The sequence below is a fragment of the Bombus terrestris genome, chromosome 14, assembly GCF_910591885.1.
Source record: "Bombus terrestris chromosome 14, iyBomTerr1.2, whole genome shotgun sequence".
Lineage (NCBI taxonomy): Eukaryota > Metazoa > Arthropoda > Insecta > Hymenoptera > Apidae > Bombus > Bombus terrestris.
In genome coordinates, this window is record NC_063282.1 from 3226116 (window position 1) to 3245320 (window position 19205).

The 19205-nt window shown below is 35.7% G+C and overlaps 1 protein-coding gene across 1 annotated transcript; it reads right to left on the reverse strand.

Annotated features, from left to right (window-relative positions):
* Nucleotides 1-420: 420 nt before the first annotated feature.
* On the reverse strand, nucleotides 421-19078 carry LOC100647395 (calsyntenin-1). Its single transcript, XM_003400490.4, has 4 exons — nucleotides 18945-19078; nucleotides 10580-10859; nucleotides 8201-9012; nucleotides 421-8117 (listed from the first exon to the last, which is right to left on the reverse strand). The coding sequence occupies exons 1-4, from the start codon at nucleotides 19048-19050 to the stop codon at nucleotides 6460-6462; spliced, it is 2856 nt and encodes a 951-aa protein (XP_003400538.1). The 5' UTR covers nucleotides 19051-19078; the 3' UTR covers nucleotides 421-6459.
* Between the last annotated feature and the right edge of the window lie 127 nt (nucleotides 19079-19205).

Sequence of the window (19205 nt, forward strand, 5' to 3'; positions counted from 1 at the left end):
TATAAACTAGATTTTTTAATTTTTGTGTATATAAACTTATTTAAACTAAACGTATGTAATAAAAGACAATTTACTAAATACTATTAAATGAACATTCTTATCTACTACAAATTAAGAAGGGAAAAATTAATATCAACTATTTTTCAGCCTATAGGACATATTAAAGTACATTAAATTCTTCAAGTATTTTATACATAGATTTTAATCGTCGGTTTCAATCATTATTACTTTGCAACATGTATAACTTTACACCGAAAGCTTCGTTCCGTGATTTTGTAAAACAAAATAAAATCTAATCAAATTTGTAGCATAGTAGTATAAAAATATGTGAGAAATAAAGTTAATATACACTACTAAAGCAAATATACAACGTATCTAAATTCCAATACATCCTATCGGCTGTAAAGTTAGTCCCTCCACTTTTCGAATGTACATCTTTATTAAACAAATACAGTTGACGTCTTAATATTATTTATAATATGTCGTTATAGATAGTATTTCATTTTCCTAGCCTGTGCAGCGTGTATATGCGGCCGCGCGTGTGTATTCTGTATGTACTCTGTGTGTGCGTGTGTATGTATATATGTATGTATGTATGTATGCATGTATGTATGTATGTTGGGTGTAAATGTGTATGACGTGTACATACATACGTATGCAGATGTGTATGTTTCTCTGTGTACAATACTATTGCTAATATTTCTCTTGTCGAACGATTCTCAGTTGCAGGATAACAAGGTAATTTGACGTTTCTGTGCGTCGCGTGCAGACGCGCCGAGTAACTCAGTGTGTCACATGTTTAAATTAAGACTTGTGTTACAATCCTTTCTCGCCTTAGCTGTACTTCACGTCACTTAATGACTTTGAAACTGTGCTTAGCGTACATATAGTATCAGTATTAATAATTAAATTCCTTAACGGTACTATATCGTTACTTATCCTTATTAGTTAACACACAATCAATCTGCGACGGGAGGGAATTTAGTCGGTCCGTAACGTGTCATCCCTTACGGCCTAGCTATATAGTCGGTATAGTTGATTATTTAATTCATTACAACGTTACCGTAGGATTGGTATTACTTTATCTCTTTTTATCCTTCTCTGTATTTTATTGAACGTTGAAGTGTTTCAATTACGTGACAGACACGTACCTATGCACGCAATTTCTGTGGCCTTTTTTCCTTCTTCTTCCATCGAGAGTATACAGTACTTACGTTTGTATACGAATTAGAGGCGAGAGCGTGTGTTATCTGCCGTGCGCCCAAGTGCTCTAACAAATTCGGATCAAGCGTTTCGCTATTCAGGAACACAAAAATTCGCGGGCTTTTTAAAGTGTCACACTTGATTCATACGATCGCGAACAGTATACTCCTGAATTGTTTCACCTTGGACCGATGTTGAATTGAAAATATTCTGCAGACTATTTAGGCGAACGGTACGTGTAAATGTCGAAGAGTATGTATATTTATATACGTAAACATACATACACGGATACATGTGCATATGTATACGTACACTAGCTGCCTACAAAATACAATAGTACATTACAAATTCATACCTTCTTCCCTCTGGTTTTTCATTTTTCTTTTCTCTCTTTTTCCTTTCATCTCTTAAATCATCATTTGCAAACAGCTTAGATATATTTTTATGTATAATATATATTATATAATAGTATCATCTAGTTGGTTTTTGTTTTGCGTAGTTCCATTCTTTTCTTTTCTCTTTTTTCTTCCCTTACTCTCCATAATATAATTAATATAATTAAGTACATCTTTAGAGCAGGCGTCGTGTACACGCCTAGTTAGGTTTGCAATGGTGTCGTTCTCTCTTACGAATCTCTTCGCTAGCAGCCGAGAAAAACGAGTCTTCCTGATATACATATACGTATTACATCTTGCTCCAAATGGCTCGTTAGACCGGGTAACAAAAGAATGCTCCCTTTCTGTACTCCAGTTGTCGACAGATACCCTTGGTCGAAAACGACTTCCGGTACAGAATGCACCGCGATTCGAATTCTCGCGCTCCTAATGCTCCAAAAGCCAGCATTTTTACTCGTTTGTGCAATTGTCAGATTTTGTTATACTTATGCCGTGTAAAAGACTGAAGAAAGGGTCTGTGGGGCGCTGTGTTGTGCGATCGAAGAAGGAATCGGTCAATCGAAATTTTTTTCTTTTTCTCTTTTTATGATTCACGATAAATCTGATGATATCCGACAAGCGTGTGTGTGTTCGTGTATATAAAGAATGTATAATCCCATATAAAGAGGGGAAGTTCATTCTTTTCTAATAGAATTATTTTTCCCCGAGTATTACACCGTACATAAGTGAAATGCGTTTAGATCGATATCCTTGATAATAATATAATTGCGTTCCGACAACTACGAACCGAGATTTTAAATCAGATGAGAGATTTAAAATTTGGAATAGAGAGAGGCATGGTGGTTCGTCTATTCACGCGGAATTTGCCAGGAAATCCGAAGTGCGCATACACGTGTGTCGCATGTACGCTCTTAAAAGATAAAAAATCATATGAAATAAATAGCAGCAGCAATATTACATTCTTCTCCGTTTCGCTTCTGTCGATCATTGTTATATTTCTCTTTCTTCTTTTATGTCTTCCGCGATCACTTTGAATACTTAATCGACGCGCCATTCTGTTCTTCCTCGATCAGAGTTTTTGAAACGAAACAAACGCGTAAAGATAACACGCGTATCTTTATCCAAGACGTGTCAAACAAATAGACAAACGGTTAAAAATAAAAGGAATTCGTTGGAAAATAAAAATGAGAGAAACAAGTCGCGATTATGGCAAGTAACGTCACGATAGCGAGTTGCTATGTAGGAGCCTTTTTAAGAAAAGTTTTCAAACTTCTGACAAATCTCTTATAAAAATGATATGATATGCTCGTTGGAAAAATAAATTGTTCATATAGTTTCTATGAATATAGATATCCGTACACAAACTTTCAGTACTAAGTATTCGATCGGTCGGTATAATTCTAAATACACAAATACATACACAAGATCCTTTCATTACTTCGTAGCGAGTATCAATGCGCAGTTATTTACGAGATCATTCGTCGATAATTAATACCCTGCGGATCATTGCACGTACGTGGCATGCATTCAATGACAAACGAACCGTGCTCGTTCGCTATTACAAATAACAGAATACAGAATACTTCCGTTTAACACTCGATTACGTTCCTCGTTACATGCTTCTCTTTTTCTGATGAACGCGACGGATCGTGCATCAAGGAATGGCCGATATTTTTCTTTGCATCTGTCCCTTAACACCTATATGCCATTATAACAGTTAATGTTTTAAAATACAACAACAGTAGAGCAGTTTGCTTTCGAGACGTTCTCAAGCGTCAAGATACGTCTAACATGCGAGAGATATACTGATAGGAAATCAGTTCCAGTGTTCGCTATTAAAATATAGAGTAGAATTCAACATACTAGTCGCGTAAAGGCACATAAAAATCAGTTTCCCTATGAAACGAGTAGGATTGCACGATAATCCTTTAAAAAAATAACAAACGATACCCTTGCTGGTCGAATCGCTGCGCATTATTTTCCCCCAAGAATAAATTGCCTCTTCCGTAGAGAACGGCGCTCCTCACCACAGAATAATGAACGGACGCTGTATGTATATGTAAGTACACATGTTTTCTTTTTTTCTCTCCTCATGCACATACACGTGTACTTCATACAGTCTGTATACGCAATGAAATTGCATACAAATCTATATGCATGCGCACACATGTATACGGATATGATATTATACCGTACTTAATGGTGAAGCACTATCATAAGATGCGCGGCAATGTCCTTACTAAGAGCTAAGAGTTTTCTTTTTTTCTTTTTGTAAATTGATTAGGAAGGAACATTGTGCAAATTATATTAGAGGTTTTTGTTTCCTTTTTTTTTTTTTTTTTTACTTAAAAATAAAGTGGAAAATTGGGCAAGTATCATACGATGGCTTTAGGCTCAGCCCGATTTTACGTGCTACCGATTAGAAATATATATCTATGTATATATTATTTTTTTTATTGTTTGTCCTCATTGATAGCATGCTAATAATAAATTGGGCATCCACGATTTTTAAATACTTAGTTTAGTCGAATATGAAAGACTCGATTGTTATGGAAAAAATATATAGATATATATATATATATATATACTTATGAGATCAAATATCGAGTTAAAAAGTTTAACCCTTAACGCTCCAAGCGTGCCTCTCAGGCACCGCCGATGGTTAATTATGTCGAGAAGAAAAATGAATTATCTTCGTGAGGAAAATATAGATAGCGACGATGACAATTTTGATTTTCGCATCTATAAGCGGATCCTCAGCCGGAAGCGTTTCTTGCAAATTTTTTGCACGTTACACTTGAACGAGAGTTCAAAAAGTAAACAATTTCATGGAATACTTGGACGAGAAATTCCGAAAATATTTTGTACCCGGAAAAGAAGTCTCTATAGGCGAAGCTGTTGTGAAAGTTAAGGGGGAGGATTAGTTTTATAATCTACTAAAGGAGGAATACGGATATTTGTCCTAGCAAAATCCGCATACGTTTATGGCATTTTACAATACTATGGCAAACTCACATCGCAAGATCTTATAAAACCAGATCTGTCAATATCATCAAGAATAGTTTTACATCTGTGTAACAAATTGTTACATTCCGTTCCTAGCTATGCAGGATATCACGTTTACACAGATAGATACCATACAAGTTTAGTCCTGGCAGAGGAATTGTTACAAATTAAGTGCCACATAACAGGTACAAAATATAATAAAATCGCAAACACATATCACAAGGAATTTCTAATCCGAAATTTATCGATTCAAATACAATTGCAATGCGCCATTCAAATTAGTTACTCCTTGCTTGGAAAGACAAGCGAATTGTCACTATGTCGAGCACGTATCACACCTTTGGGTCAAGAGTCATAATTACTGAAGAAGTTTCAAAACAAAATGTGATTGCAAACTATACGAGTAATATGGATGGTGTAGATAAAGCCGATCAATATGCATCAACATTGTTTCCTGAGAAAATTGTTGAAACGGTGGCGGAAATTGTTCCTTTGGGGACTAGAAACAAGCGTAATAAATGCTTATGTACCTTACAAGATTTCTCAGGAAAGGAAAGGAGAAAGCGCTTTGTCACACTATAAGGTTGTCAAATTATCAATAAGTCAGCTCATAAGTAACTTCCGGAACAACAATGTGTATGGCAGGCCTTCCAGAACAGATAAGGAACAACGTTTAGATGGGAAACTCCATATAATAAATCAGTTGCCGAAAAGGAAAAAAGAAAAAGTGTCTTGTTTGTTCGGCAAAAGGAAGTAATGCGAATGTTTTAAAAAATTCCACACATTACTCAATTATAATTAATATAAATATCGCAATCAAAATTATATTACTTCTGAGATGAATAAAGATTGTTTTGAATGACTTTAATATTATTATTTACACGTCATTGTAGCATTTAAAATCCGACACTTAAAAACTTGCGAGTCGAAGTATGATGAGAATAAGTTGGAGTTGCCGGTCGATGTTCGCAATTAAAAGTCGGAGCGTTAAGAGTTAAGTTAGAAATAAGGAAGAGTAATATGTTCAATTAGATAACAGTCAGATTACGTCATCGGGCTGTCCTGTGTATCAAAGGAAATCATAATTGAATATAATAGCAATATATAATATAGTAGTTAGCGTTAGTAAATATTTATAACAAGTAATAGTGGAATAGAATAAAAATAGAATAAAAGGAGGAGAAGATAATTAAGAGTATAAAAAAGTTCCCTCGTCCTACCACTACTGATAATAAACATAATGATGGTAATAATAAAAATAGCAGTAATAATAATAATATTAATAATAATAATAATAATTATTAGCAGTAATGAGAGTCAAATATAAATTAATTATTTCCAATATTTACCGAGAATTTCCCAGTAAACTTAAGTATCTTTTACGTGTATCTTTCATCTATCAACATCAATCGTGTTGTAGACAGAAAGAGTTTAACTATTCGATAAAGCGTCCCGCACTCTCTTACAAATTTTGCTGGCTTTTAAGGAGAGTACTAACTAGTTGGTGTGTATTAACATTTTACGATACCAATATGTCTTCATCTATGGGGACGGATATAATACGACGCTTTCGTATTTATACATAGGAATATCAGATTAATTATCGAAAATATCAATATGTTCTTTTAAAAGACGCATTCAAGTTCGAAAAGTTCCAAGTGATAAATATTAGAATAGTTTATAATTTACCAGACCTCGTTATAGAATCACGTTCGTTCTATATGCATTACGAAGCGTCATAAAAAAAGAAATAATAATGATTTTTTGGAAGGGATTAATGACAAACAATATGAGTTAGTACTCCACTTAATCACCATATGAAGAAAGGGGATGGTGAATGCAGAGAAATAGTAGTTTAAACATCACGATGATCCCATTCCAAATCATGAGGTGAATTATGTCGGCGATGTCGGCCATTGCTCAGCTCACAATCATTCTCGCAATCGGAACTATCTAAATCGTCATCTCTGTACGATCCATCTTCGGAGTCTGAACTTCCGGAGTCATCGACATCGTCGTCTCTCTGGCTCTGCTGATGAGAATCGTGTTCTGTGAGCCTTTCCATTGGATTCACGGTAATAGCCAATGCAGAATCGTCCCAGGCCATTTCAGTTTCGGCAGCCAACTCGTCTCCGGCTGATGGTCGTCTCTTCGCGGCTCCCCTGACTCTCGCTGCTCCAACCACCGCCATTAAGAGTAAGAAACAGATACAAGCGGCAGCGACAATCGTAACTGCGTGATTACCACTTGCACCCCCGATGCTTCTGTTACCTTCGCGAAGCGCGGCTGTTGCATATTCTTCTGGCAAATCTGCGTGATGAGGAGACAGTTGCACGTGTCCAGGTGCTGGTTCTAGAATTCTGGCGATTGGTGGATCATCAGGAGTAGAAAGGGGAAGAGCGGTAGTTTTCTCTTTCGGATGAATGACAGCGAGAGTTTGCACGTATTCGTTGCTAGCGAATCGACCGCTGAGCTCGGAGCAAGTCAGTTTGAATACACGATCAAGATAGTAAGCTGGTTTGCGATTCGTATACATAATGAGACGTATCAATTGTTCGTAGTTATAAGGTGTGTCAGCGCCAGAGAGAACAACACCATCGCGATCTACACGCGCAGTGATAGAATGGAATCTACGCAGAGCATCGCCAGGTAAACCTAAGCTTTCGTGGTCGGGATTAAGACTTGGATAAACACTGACTGCGCATGCATCCAATCTGGCAGCGGAACCGGCAGTGACATGAATGTCTGGGAACACGCGTACACCTAGACGAAAATCTGTGTATTCCCTAGCCACATAGCCGGTCCCGTTGACAGTTATACCTGGACGAGGTGGTGGTAGAACAGTGACGTACGATTGAACAGTTGGTACCGGGAGCGGATTGTCTTCACTACCTTCGCAAACGATCGTTGTTTCTAAACGGAAATTACGGCGACCCGGGGTAGGAAATCGTCTGGAGTTGGAATAACCAATACGACGGAGAAGCGTCTCAACGTTAGTGCGATTATCTCCGTCGATTCGTACCTCTGTTAGATCGCAATTGGTGAGCAATTGGGTTCCAGGTTGAAGCAGATCCATCGATGGCACATGAATACCTTCCTGGCAACGACGCAAGCAAGACAACACGTCTGGTTTCTCGTTCCGTCCAACTAGCACGGACAGTCCAGCCAGATAGCCACGGAAATGATGTTTCGTCTTATTATCGGAACCCTGCCAGCATGCACCAACAACAAGAGTTGTGTTAACGCCTTTCGCAGGATGCAACGGCCAGTCGTCGATCACTTCCGGATTCTTCTCGTCTGTATGCCATTCCTCTCCATCAACGAATAAGGTCACGTGGGGGAAGTCGACTTGAACGGCGTAATGGTGCCACTTATCATCGCACACTTGAGTAAGTTTCCAACGCCACTCGGCAGGCCGGAAGATATTAGGATCACCCTCTGAGAAATCACGTCTAAGTAGCAAAATCAGTCTGCAGTTTCTAATAAACAGGGCATAATGATGTCTATTCATCTCTGCAAATCAAACAATGGATCGTTTAATGGTACAAGCCTATTTCATCCGATGTATATTTTAAGAACAGTTAACGTAAACTTACTGTGATCATCGGCAGCGCACAAGATATGTTCTTTAACATGAGGGTCTTGTCTGGGTCGAGGTCGATGTTTTACCCAAACTCCAACCGTGAATTTCTGTGCCAGGCTATGCTCCAGCACATCGTTAGGTACAATGGCAGCAGAATCAACGCCGTCAAATTCAAAGATTTCATCCGCTTCCCTGCCTTCGTCTCGAGACAAAGATGCCGTCCAGGAAGTCGTAGGCCCAGGACTTGGCAATAAATCTACGCTATCGTGAGATGCGCCGCATAATTTACGTTGGCTGCGTACACCATATGTGTCACGGTCACAACCTTTCCCTATATGGTCCGTAGCAAGAGTTAAGGTGGCTCGAACATTACGCAATATACAGGGAGCGTCGCAAAGATCCAGTCTAGCGGAAGGAAGCAACGGTTGAGAACCTACGCCAGCGGCATAGTCAACCCTTTCTGGAATTCCTCTCCAACCGGGGGCGCATACACGATTGACTTTAACGGTGACCATAGCAGGTGCAGATTGTTTCATACCACAGTCATACGCTACCACGCTCAAGATGTAGTTATGGGATCGCTCGTAATCCAATGGCTCGGTATTGCGTATCGCTCCTTCATTGTCGATGATGAATGGTTGGTCAGCTGTCAAAATTTCATACTTGCATACATCACCGAATTTCGGGGTGCAATCCCTGTCGGATGCTTCGACGCGGACAACTTCTTCGTATAGGCGACCTTCATCCACGGTGCTGACATAGGCCGGTTGCAGAAACTGTGGTGCATATTCGTTCACGTCCACCACGGTAATATGCACCGTAGCGCTAAAATAACAACGTTGTTTTTTTTAGATATTTCTTGTTATATGTGATTAGTTACGTAGTTATATGATTAAATATTACATATTAACAATATAACTGTATGATGTTTAATATAATAATACATAATATTACTATCTATATACTAACTATAATTAAAAAGAATGAATCTTGTAATTTATAACTTTATCTTCATCAAAGTAAAAAATAGATAAATAGTGTAACAAGGTTTATCTTTCTATAAACTACTTTATCTCAATGCGATCTGTTACTGCGTTACTAGCTGAATATATTTTTATATTCTTATGTTTAAGAAATCGTCCTAAATTAGGACTCCTGGTATCTCTATTCTTAACACTTTGATCGCCGCTATTACGTAAACGTCATTTCGCTTTACCATCTGTTGTCTGCCCCCGTCCCGTCTACGTAACTTCTTTTTTTTTAATTTAATCGGCACTTACGCGTGAGACAAATAATTCCTATATTTGATAGTGTTTCTATCGAAGCGAAACGATTTACAAATGCACTGCAAAGATCGGCAATTTGTGAGTCTAATGATCCAGTGAAAGTGAATAGTCAGGAAACGATTATAATCCCGCTTTTTACAACTGCATGGTACGATCAGAAAATAAATGAATGAATTCGTATAATGCATAAGCGTACAAAATAAATTAAGATGATATGATAAAGATTCAGTAATGATGATGGATTCGATGCGATCTTCTCCAAAAGTGTATCATAATTATACGATAATTCGTATAATTATTCTATTAAACTGAGCGAGAAGTACCGGCGGTTGGCAATAAGATCTACGCCGAAATGTGCGGCCGTCAAAGTGTTAATTAAGATATAGGCAAACTTCAAACGTCATTATACTCTATACTTTAGTGGCAACCTCCATGCATTTGTATAGTTGAGAGTAATTAGAATTCAAAATAATCAGTAAACATAATAAAATATACACCTAATTTAAGATTCGAGTTCAACATCTACGAACAAAATCGATGTAATCAAATCCAAAGATTAGATAATCTATTATAAAGAGTATGGTCGAGTCTCTTTATAAGAAGAGTAGCTTCGAAGGCTCGCACATATAACGGAAGCTCGCCGTGGAGATAGATGAGAAAATAGAACAACAGGAAACAGTTCCAATTCAGAAATACTGGAAGCTGGGGCAAACGTATTTAGTATATATTAAATTTATCTCTGTATAAAACTAGGCGAAAACTAACGAAGTTCTATGCAAGATCATTTCCAAAAACATTAAATCATTAAAGCATCGTGATATGAAATCGTGATATGAAATGAAACGTCAATATTGGAAATTACAAAATAGTTGGTTATCGCGTAGCAATTTGGAAATTAATAAAAAGTCGATTCATAAAAGTCGCTTCGCATTACGTTTAAGGATTTAATCAAACTAAACTATTCGTTATATATATATATATATATGTATCATTGCTCTACCTAGATAAAAGATATATAGAACGTATCACATCGTATCAGTTTGAGCAAAAGATAAAACGAATTACACTGATTGCGAAATGTCAAGTTTATTCAATGCAGTTCGTACTTTTCCGATAGCGATCCGTTGCAGCCAACAGCTTCGATATCGAACTTGTAGTTACGCCGTTTCTCGCAGTTCAGAACTCTCAGTGCCCTCAGCTCTGCCATTCCTTTCTCTTTCAAAACAATCTCGAAGGGTGCATCGCCATGGTGCTTGTTCGCTATACGGAAGGAGCAGACTTTGGCACCTATAGCTCGTATTTGTGGCGTGACCTCGACCAAAGTTTCGTTTTCCTTCACCAGGCCATGGTATCCACTTTCAGGACTGTCCAAATCCAATCGTGGAGCTGGGGGCAGAGATAAATATGTAGTTCGAACACGGATGCAGCTAAACAATAATAGCATAGCTCCGATATACAGTTGCTCAAAGTATCTGAAGAACACTTGTAAAAATGTTATGTATACATTACACCAAATATAAGATGTTGTATCAAACGTATTGAAATTTCACTAGTAGCGTAATCAGACCTGACTATCCTGATTATATTAGTAAAGTTTAAAACGAGTCCAAAGCATAGGAACGTAATAGGAAAGTAATTAAACAGCAAATTTCCCACCATATTAATAGATTTGAATATTCGATGGGACCACTTGTTACCTGTTTCAGAAGGTGATTCATGCTGTATACTAATTTTTTAATGAATATATTTTCGCAGTAAATATCTCGTAATTTCTATACACGTTTTTAAATTCGTTTGAAACTTTACCAATATAATCGTGACAACAGCGTCTCGTTGCGGTGCTAATAAAATCTCAAAATATACAATCGTCGTTTCGAATAAGAACTGTTCTTTAAAAGCTCCTGGAAGAATTAGGACATCTTCTTCTACATGAAACGTAGATATTATGTAAGTAACATATAATTTGATCATAAATCTTATTCAAAGTACTATAAGCTCCACATGTTGGAAATTTCTGTTGAAAAATAATTTTCTCGTTTCTCTGCGCTGCAACGGTTATGTCAAACTAATCCTAGAAAGAATTACGCGTTAATGTTCATAATACACGATTATTAAGCCGTGATAAAAATATTAAATGTTAGTTATTCGAGCGTGGCTTCCCTTCTTTTTTCAAATTAAAAATATCACAAGTCGTGGCTTAATTTCGCAATTTAATCCCCGGGAATTGTTTTGTCGACGAGCTTGTCCAAAAGAGAAATAAGGGTTTACAGAAATAGACCGGAAGCTTCGTAGGGTAGAGAACGAGGAATCTCGAAACTCGAACAATGCAAGATGCATTAATTAAAATTTCGCGTTGATTTAAAAAAGAACTTTGCCGATTATTTTAAATCATTGTACATGCACCATGAAAACTTGAGCCTTCATTATTCCTACCTTATTAGAACCAACAGGAAGAGATTAATAATTTACCGAGCTTACAACAACTAGGCCATTATTCCTCGTGTACTAATTAATGGTAACTAATGTTTGTTTACTTTTTCGTTCATATAAACCTCTGATCTGAAATACTCATATTTTATAGTGGTTGTTGATTGTTAAATATAGTAGTTTAAATACTACTTCACGTGAGATCACATGATAAAAATCACACTATGGATAGATCTATTTTTATCGATTTTCTTACTTTTACGTCACTTGATGGTCGATAAGAGAAAGAAATATATGTCCATATATATCTTAATATAATCTATAGATTGAAATTCCTTCGGAAATAAACGGTAAATCCGCTGTTTTGTAAAAAACGAACAATGTTGATTTAGCTGTTATGGTAATTTAACTTGTCATTGATATCTTTTAAATATTTGAGAAAGTGACGAAACATATATTGAATTCCAATGTCAGATGTAAAGATAATTTTAATGTAGAGTTAATCGACAACGTATCGAATTTAAAAACTCTTCTTCTGCAAGAAATGGGAAATATATCTTATCGTGTTTGTCACTTGTGGCCTTCATTCCTTTTTGTTCTGTCAGAGTGCTGGAGATGATCGGAATATGTAAATGCCTTTTACACAGAGAATTTAAACTACATGTAACCTGAATTCTTTATTTTTAGAGATAGTTTCACCGCGATCGTCCGAAAAACCGAACGAGCTTTGGCGATTTTTCGATTTCGGGCTTTGATGGAATCGCGATATCCATTTGCATGGTAAAAGTCGGGCTGGTGAATTACTAAAAGTCAAATACTTCAAAATTCCATGCATAATTGTTTCAACCAAAGGATGATACTTTTAAACGGAACGAAAAATTCATTTGGTATTTTTTCTTGTATTTCTTTCACAAGTATAATTGTTTGTAATGCTATCTAGATTATTCCACGTCATATTACAAAGATCTCGTAGCTTCTAAGTTATTTCCTATAGCTTATGAAAGTTAGTTAAAATATCTTTATGAAGCAGTCTGCCACTAGCATTAAAAGCGAAGAACTGCGGAAAAAGGACACTTTTATTAATCTCTTTCCAACAACTAACAATGACAAAACAACAACTTTTTTACTCGACAAAAATGCGCTCCGTAATTTTCCTCTTCGAATATTACTTTTCATCTTATTCCCCTTTAAGCAGCTCATCGTATTAACACGAAAGAATAAACAAAGAAACTCAGTTTCCTACGTTAGTGTTATCGATTGCACGAACAAGAGCATCTATTTCAATGAAATTGAATGAAAGAATGATCGAATGAATCGCGTCGAGAATACCATTGACAACCGATAAGTTCGATACCGTTTCCACCGTAGAACAACAATTGCCGACCGTTATTCCGCCCCATATCGGTGTTCCACTGCGACGCATCAGTGTTTCACGTTAACACCGATCCGCGAACAACGGATGAGAATTACTATTTCAAGCTAAAAGCAGTGGTTAACGCATTCACCGCCAAAGGTATCTCTCGTGGTTGTTACAATTCCATTCAGAGTTGTTCTCGTAATTCAATGTAAAAGTAGATTACATACAGCGAGGATTATTCAATAACAATTGTTAGGTAGAATTAAATTAAAAACGCGGGACGAAATTTGTTTATAGAAAACTGCGTTTCTCTGGAAATGGAATTTAAGAGTTTGCCTGCACAATTTTTCAGCAATCTCGCAGACCCGTTTAGATTCAATGATGTAGCCGAGGATACAGGAATAAGACATTAAGATTTAGCAAGATTTTCTTAAGTAGAAATTTTTTCTATAGAAATTTTCTTATATTTCAAGTTCTTGTACTTTTCACTATTCAAGTATTCGAGGGTAACCGAATTTGAGATAATATCTCAACGTAGTCGATGCCAAATTCCAATAATTTCAACTTTCTATAACGCTGCATAGCGATTAAGTTTACATGAACGGAATAAAGATAATAAAAATAATTCTAGATCGTTCAAGTTCAATTTCATTAAGCGTCTTTACCTTTGGCGAATTACCTTTGGTGGTGAAAGAAAAAGTTGCATTTCTTTTATTCCAATTATCGCAGAGTAATATCGATCCACTAAAATATTTCACTAACAGTAATCTATTAAAAGCCAACATTCAATTAATCTAACATTTCATGTACGATGGTTTTTCGCGATGAATTTACATTATTGAATATAATTGGCTGTGTTATAGTTAGTTTGTTGTCCATAAACGTGCGATTGGTGGTTAGTCAATGGAAAGGTAAGCATGAATACCTTAGAGAGGGTGATAATTGTACAAAGCAATTTCTGGTATTTAGTAAAAGCACCTTGTATCAAGGTGGCATCGGACCCTTGATAAAGTTAAGAGCAGCGCCGACGAAATGTCGGAGCACCACTCTAAAAAAGTTTTATCTTCAAACTTTTACCGCGCATAGCTAAAGCTAATAGGTCGTGAAATTTCCAAAAAATTTATTTGTAAGTAGACAGTGAACTGAAAAATATTAGGAACCTAATAACAATCATTAACTGTGGATACTGGATCGCTGAAATATCGAACAAATAAATATTTAGTAGCTTAAACGTGCGCGATACTATTACGTAGCTTTTCTCATTAGCGTTAAAATCAATTTAATTCTAGGAAGACAGAGGAGTAGGTTGCGAAAATTACGATGAAGTGCCGAAAGTGTGGAAAATTGTAGTCAGTATACCATTAAGCTATCGCTTTGTACGGAACTAACAGAAAGTCAAAGTAAAGTTTGTTGGTGAAATATTTCGTAAACATGAGTCTAATATCTTTTGGTTCTCCATCTACTTGCAAAGTTACATCGAAATCGCTAACATTTCACGTGAGTGCCTGGTAAAGTCTTAAATTGAACGAAACTACGTTCACTGCTGCTTTCTAGAAAGTTTGACACTTCGCACCTTGCCGCTCAGACCAGAATTACTCTTTCAGATGCAAATACATAGTCCGCGGATCTAGATAAAATTTATACGATATGTTCCACAGAAACAATATTTTAATTGATATTCATCCGTTACACTTTTCGAAACTAACTATTTATCTCTTTCATATAAGTGTTAAAATGCTTAGGCTTTTTATTACTAGATGTCTTCTTTCGTTAATAATTTGATACCTCGTACGAGGTTTATCTCATCTATACAGATATCTACTACAATATTCATATAAGCAAAAAGCATATAAATTTTTCCCATAGTGATTTAAATCTCGAGATTGCTGTTTTTTACAAAATTGTTCGTGATTTAACGTGTACAGCGGATAAGATTTAAATAAATTAATGATACTCTTTTTATTACTTTCACATTATTTATATTGTATGGCAAGCTTGTTTTAAACCATTAACCTGGAACGGATTTCCCTTAAGTACATACACGTATTTCATTGTATGCTGTAACGAAGGCATGCTACAACAAACGAGGTTTCACAACCAATTATATTAATTCTAGCATACTCCAGTGTACTTGCTCGACTAGCATAATGTCTATCGGTTATTCCGATAAAGATCGAAAAAGAAATGCATAAATCTTATTTAATCTACGGTAATATTATTCAAGAAGCTTTCACGATGGCCAAATTTAATATAGTTAAGCTCGCTAAGATCTTCAACGGATTTTCGATCCAATCACGCCCTCCTATACCAACTTTGAAGAAAATGAACTTTTGACGTAAAACCGAAACGAGGGAGAACAACACGTATATTTAGACTGACTTCCTTATATTTTTTATATGTCTAGCAAATAATTTCTTTGTAAGCTTCCAAATAGTTTTACGCTTTTCCTGAAATACTTGATCCAACTGTATCACATCTGAAATATACAGGGTGGTTGGTAACTGGTGGTACAAGCGGAAAGGGGGTGATTCTACGCGAAAAAAGAAGTCGAAAATATAAAATAAAAATTTTTCGTTTGAGACTTTGTTTTCGAGAAAATCAACTTTGAATTATCGCTCGGTACGCGTGTACTTTATTGTAGACTTTCATACTTTAAAACAATCGAATACGTTAGAAAGTGTTCATAGAAATTTAATTAGAAGAGCAGAAATATGTGTTCGGCAGAATGGGCAACATTTTCAGCAATTTTTGTAATAGTAAACTTTATGATTACTTCATATTATTTCATTATGTATTCCTAATTTTCCGTTACGGCAAAAACAAACCTAAACTGCGATAATATCCATCAAAAAAACGATCTACAGTGAGATTCGTTATAACGAGACGCGATGAAGTGCACGCGTACCGAGCGAAAATTCAAAGTCGATTTTCTCGAAAACAAAGCCTCGAACGAAAAATTTTTATTCTATATTTTCGACTTCTTTTTTCGCGTAGAATCACTCCCTTTCCGCTTGTACCACCAGTTACCAACCACCCTGTATATGCGATATGTAAGAAGAATGCTTTTTAAATTTGAACATTAATAAATAATTCACAATGTGAATCATATTTATATAGGTTTGGTATTGATACCGTTTCACAGCATATAACGTCTTATTGCTAAAATTAGGGTCGTTCTGTGTTTCCCGAATATGTGACCATCTCCAATCGATCCGATGGGTATATTTTAAGAGCTCAGTTAAATGCATTCCCAATCAAACGATTCTCCTATCTTTGTTTTAAATCGTACCTCTGAAGTTCAAATTACTCGATTTATACGTATCAATATTTACCAAATTACTGTTGGACCTCGATCTAAAGAAAAGGTCTTATAATACTGATCAAGGGAAATAAGAAATGTTTAGTCAACAAAAATCCCAGATTAAATTATCATTAAATATTTCATAATTATTGGGCATCTAAATATTAAACGATTATTAAATACTTCAAAATCAGTAGTAGTACTTGTAACAATTACAACAGCCAATATAATTATGTATTATATAATGTATGTAATTTTACATTTATTTAGAATGCTACTCTATCTGTGCCAGCTTAATTTCCTCGCCCATAATAAATAATGTGATTAAATTACAACGATCAATAGAAAAAAGATATATACATACATATATCGAACGTGACAATATGGAACAAAACAGAAATGACTGAAAATGTATGTATACACCGATTTATGATTCACATACGTGAAAGTAGGTATTGCATTGTATTTAAATGAATGGATAAAACATCAAAAGCTTTATATAAAAAGGGAAACAAAGTTTTATTTAAGTCTCTCTACGGAGGTAGCAAGTAAGATAGATAATTGGTGTTTAAAACCTGGATAAATATACTTGATTGTCCTTTTTATTTGGAAGATTACATTTTTCTCAAATAAAATCATAAAGAGACTGTTTTAAAGAAACATTACTAGATATACAAAATAATTACATAACTTGCTAGTATTTAGAGACACTTTTCTGAAGAACTTTTGCCACTGAGGCCCTCTTACACCCAACAGTACAAATTACACTGTACTGCGAAAAAAATTGATTTGATATTCCACGTTGATTAAACATTTTTTTATTCCATTTGGTAAATTTTGAATTCTTATTCTTTTAGCATCATCATTGTATCATAATTAATAATTTACATTTATTCTTCTTAATGAATTCTCTAAGCCCTTAAAACTTTAAATTCCCATTCTTCAAACACTCTATGTATAATTATATGTTACATATTACAATTAAATACTTATATTATACGTTCTACTATCATACCTATCATACAGCTTCTCTGAAGCAAATTGATTGATAATCTATATCAAAATCATCGTTATCAATTGAACATACATAATATTACAAGTCTGTGTCGATTTATGGGCGTCCGCGCTTCAAAAAATGTTTTGATTCAATTACACGGGGAACGAGACTTTATTGTGCTCGAAATTAAGCAATAATGTTTATAAACGGGAGATAAATAGGATTGTTTTTAATTATCTTGCAATGTAGACAGTCATATTTGCAAATCAAGACACGTCGAACAATTAGCAGAAATAAAAAGACGAGCATGAAAATGAAAGGACCGGTCGTGTGTACTGAACACTGTCGCTTTATAGAACACTGTCGCACACAGTTCATTAAATACTTGGCGTTGTTACGCAAGATATTTTACGAAATATCGACGAGAAAATATATTATCAGAATCATTTTATTACAATATGTACATTTCAAAATCGCACTTTGCATCACGAAAATTATTTAATAACATCATAAAGTTTCTTATCATCATAAAATGAATTAGTTTCGTTTGTAGTGAAACGAAGAGATAACCGTTGAAATGTGTAAAACATAATTTGTAATATTTTATGAGATTCTGTAAGAAAGAAATACAAAGAGATACAAAATATACCGAAAGATATGTTGAAAAATACAAAACATTACGGCAACCACTTTCGAGCAATGCAGATCATAATTTATACAGCATCGAGAATTTTTTCTAAGTTTACATGGAGAGATATATCTAGATGTAATTCCGAATACTGTTAAGATTCCAATTAAAATTTAACCATAAACACCAAAATTAATTTTTTATCTTTTTTAGATCTAAATAAATGTTCGATAATCGACCTTATCCTGTCAAAATATCATTATGCATTAAAAAGAAGATAATACCAGATTTATATAAAAACCTATGCCTGATAGCGCCGTAAAACGTTACTTCATCCGTCTAACTTTAATCAAGTCCTAGTTTCCGATGCGACTGGGTCCAATCTGATTCATATCTATTTTGTTATCGCAAAGCGTGACTAATGCTGTCATATGTGGAATCGTAACATATAATCCGTATATCTGGCTGAAGTGTTATTCTTTTAGCATCACGACTGATCGTATACAGTTTCATAGACGTATCGCAACACCGATCGGGGCTAGTCAATGAATTCGCCATAACAGTTTCGGTGACTGCAGGTGCTCTCGAAAGAACAATTGCACCTGCGAGCTTATCACTCCAATCAGCGACACACCGTAAACCGATGCGTGACTCGATGATAGGAATAAAAACAATTCGTTATAAGCAATTTTTTTAAGCAAGGAACGATAATTGAAGAAATAAGATGAATGTAGGGCACGAGAAAAGAGAAATGAAATCACCTCCATGATTGTTGAAGGAGCTCGGTGTCGACTCGAGGGCTGAGATGCTCGCGTGGGAGAGACCGAGGGTCAACCCGAAAAACACAGTGCTAGCCACCAACAGCATTCTCCTTATCTCCTGCCTCCAGGATACTCCGATTATTTATTCTTCGGCCGACAGCACTTGACTTATCACTCGCAAGAAACTCGCTTTTTAAAAGAGCATCGCCGTCTACTACACGACTCGCTTGTGACACCACGCACAATCGCGAAGTCAATATT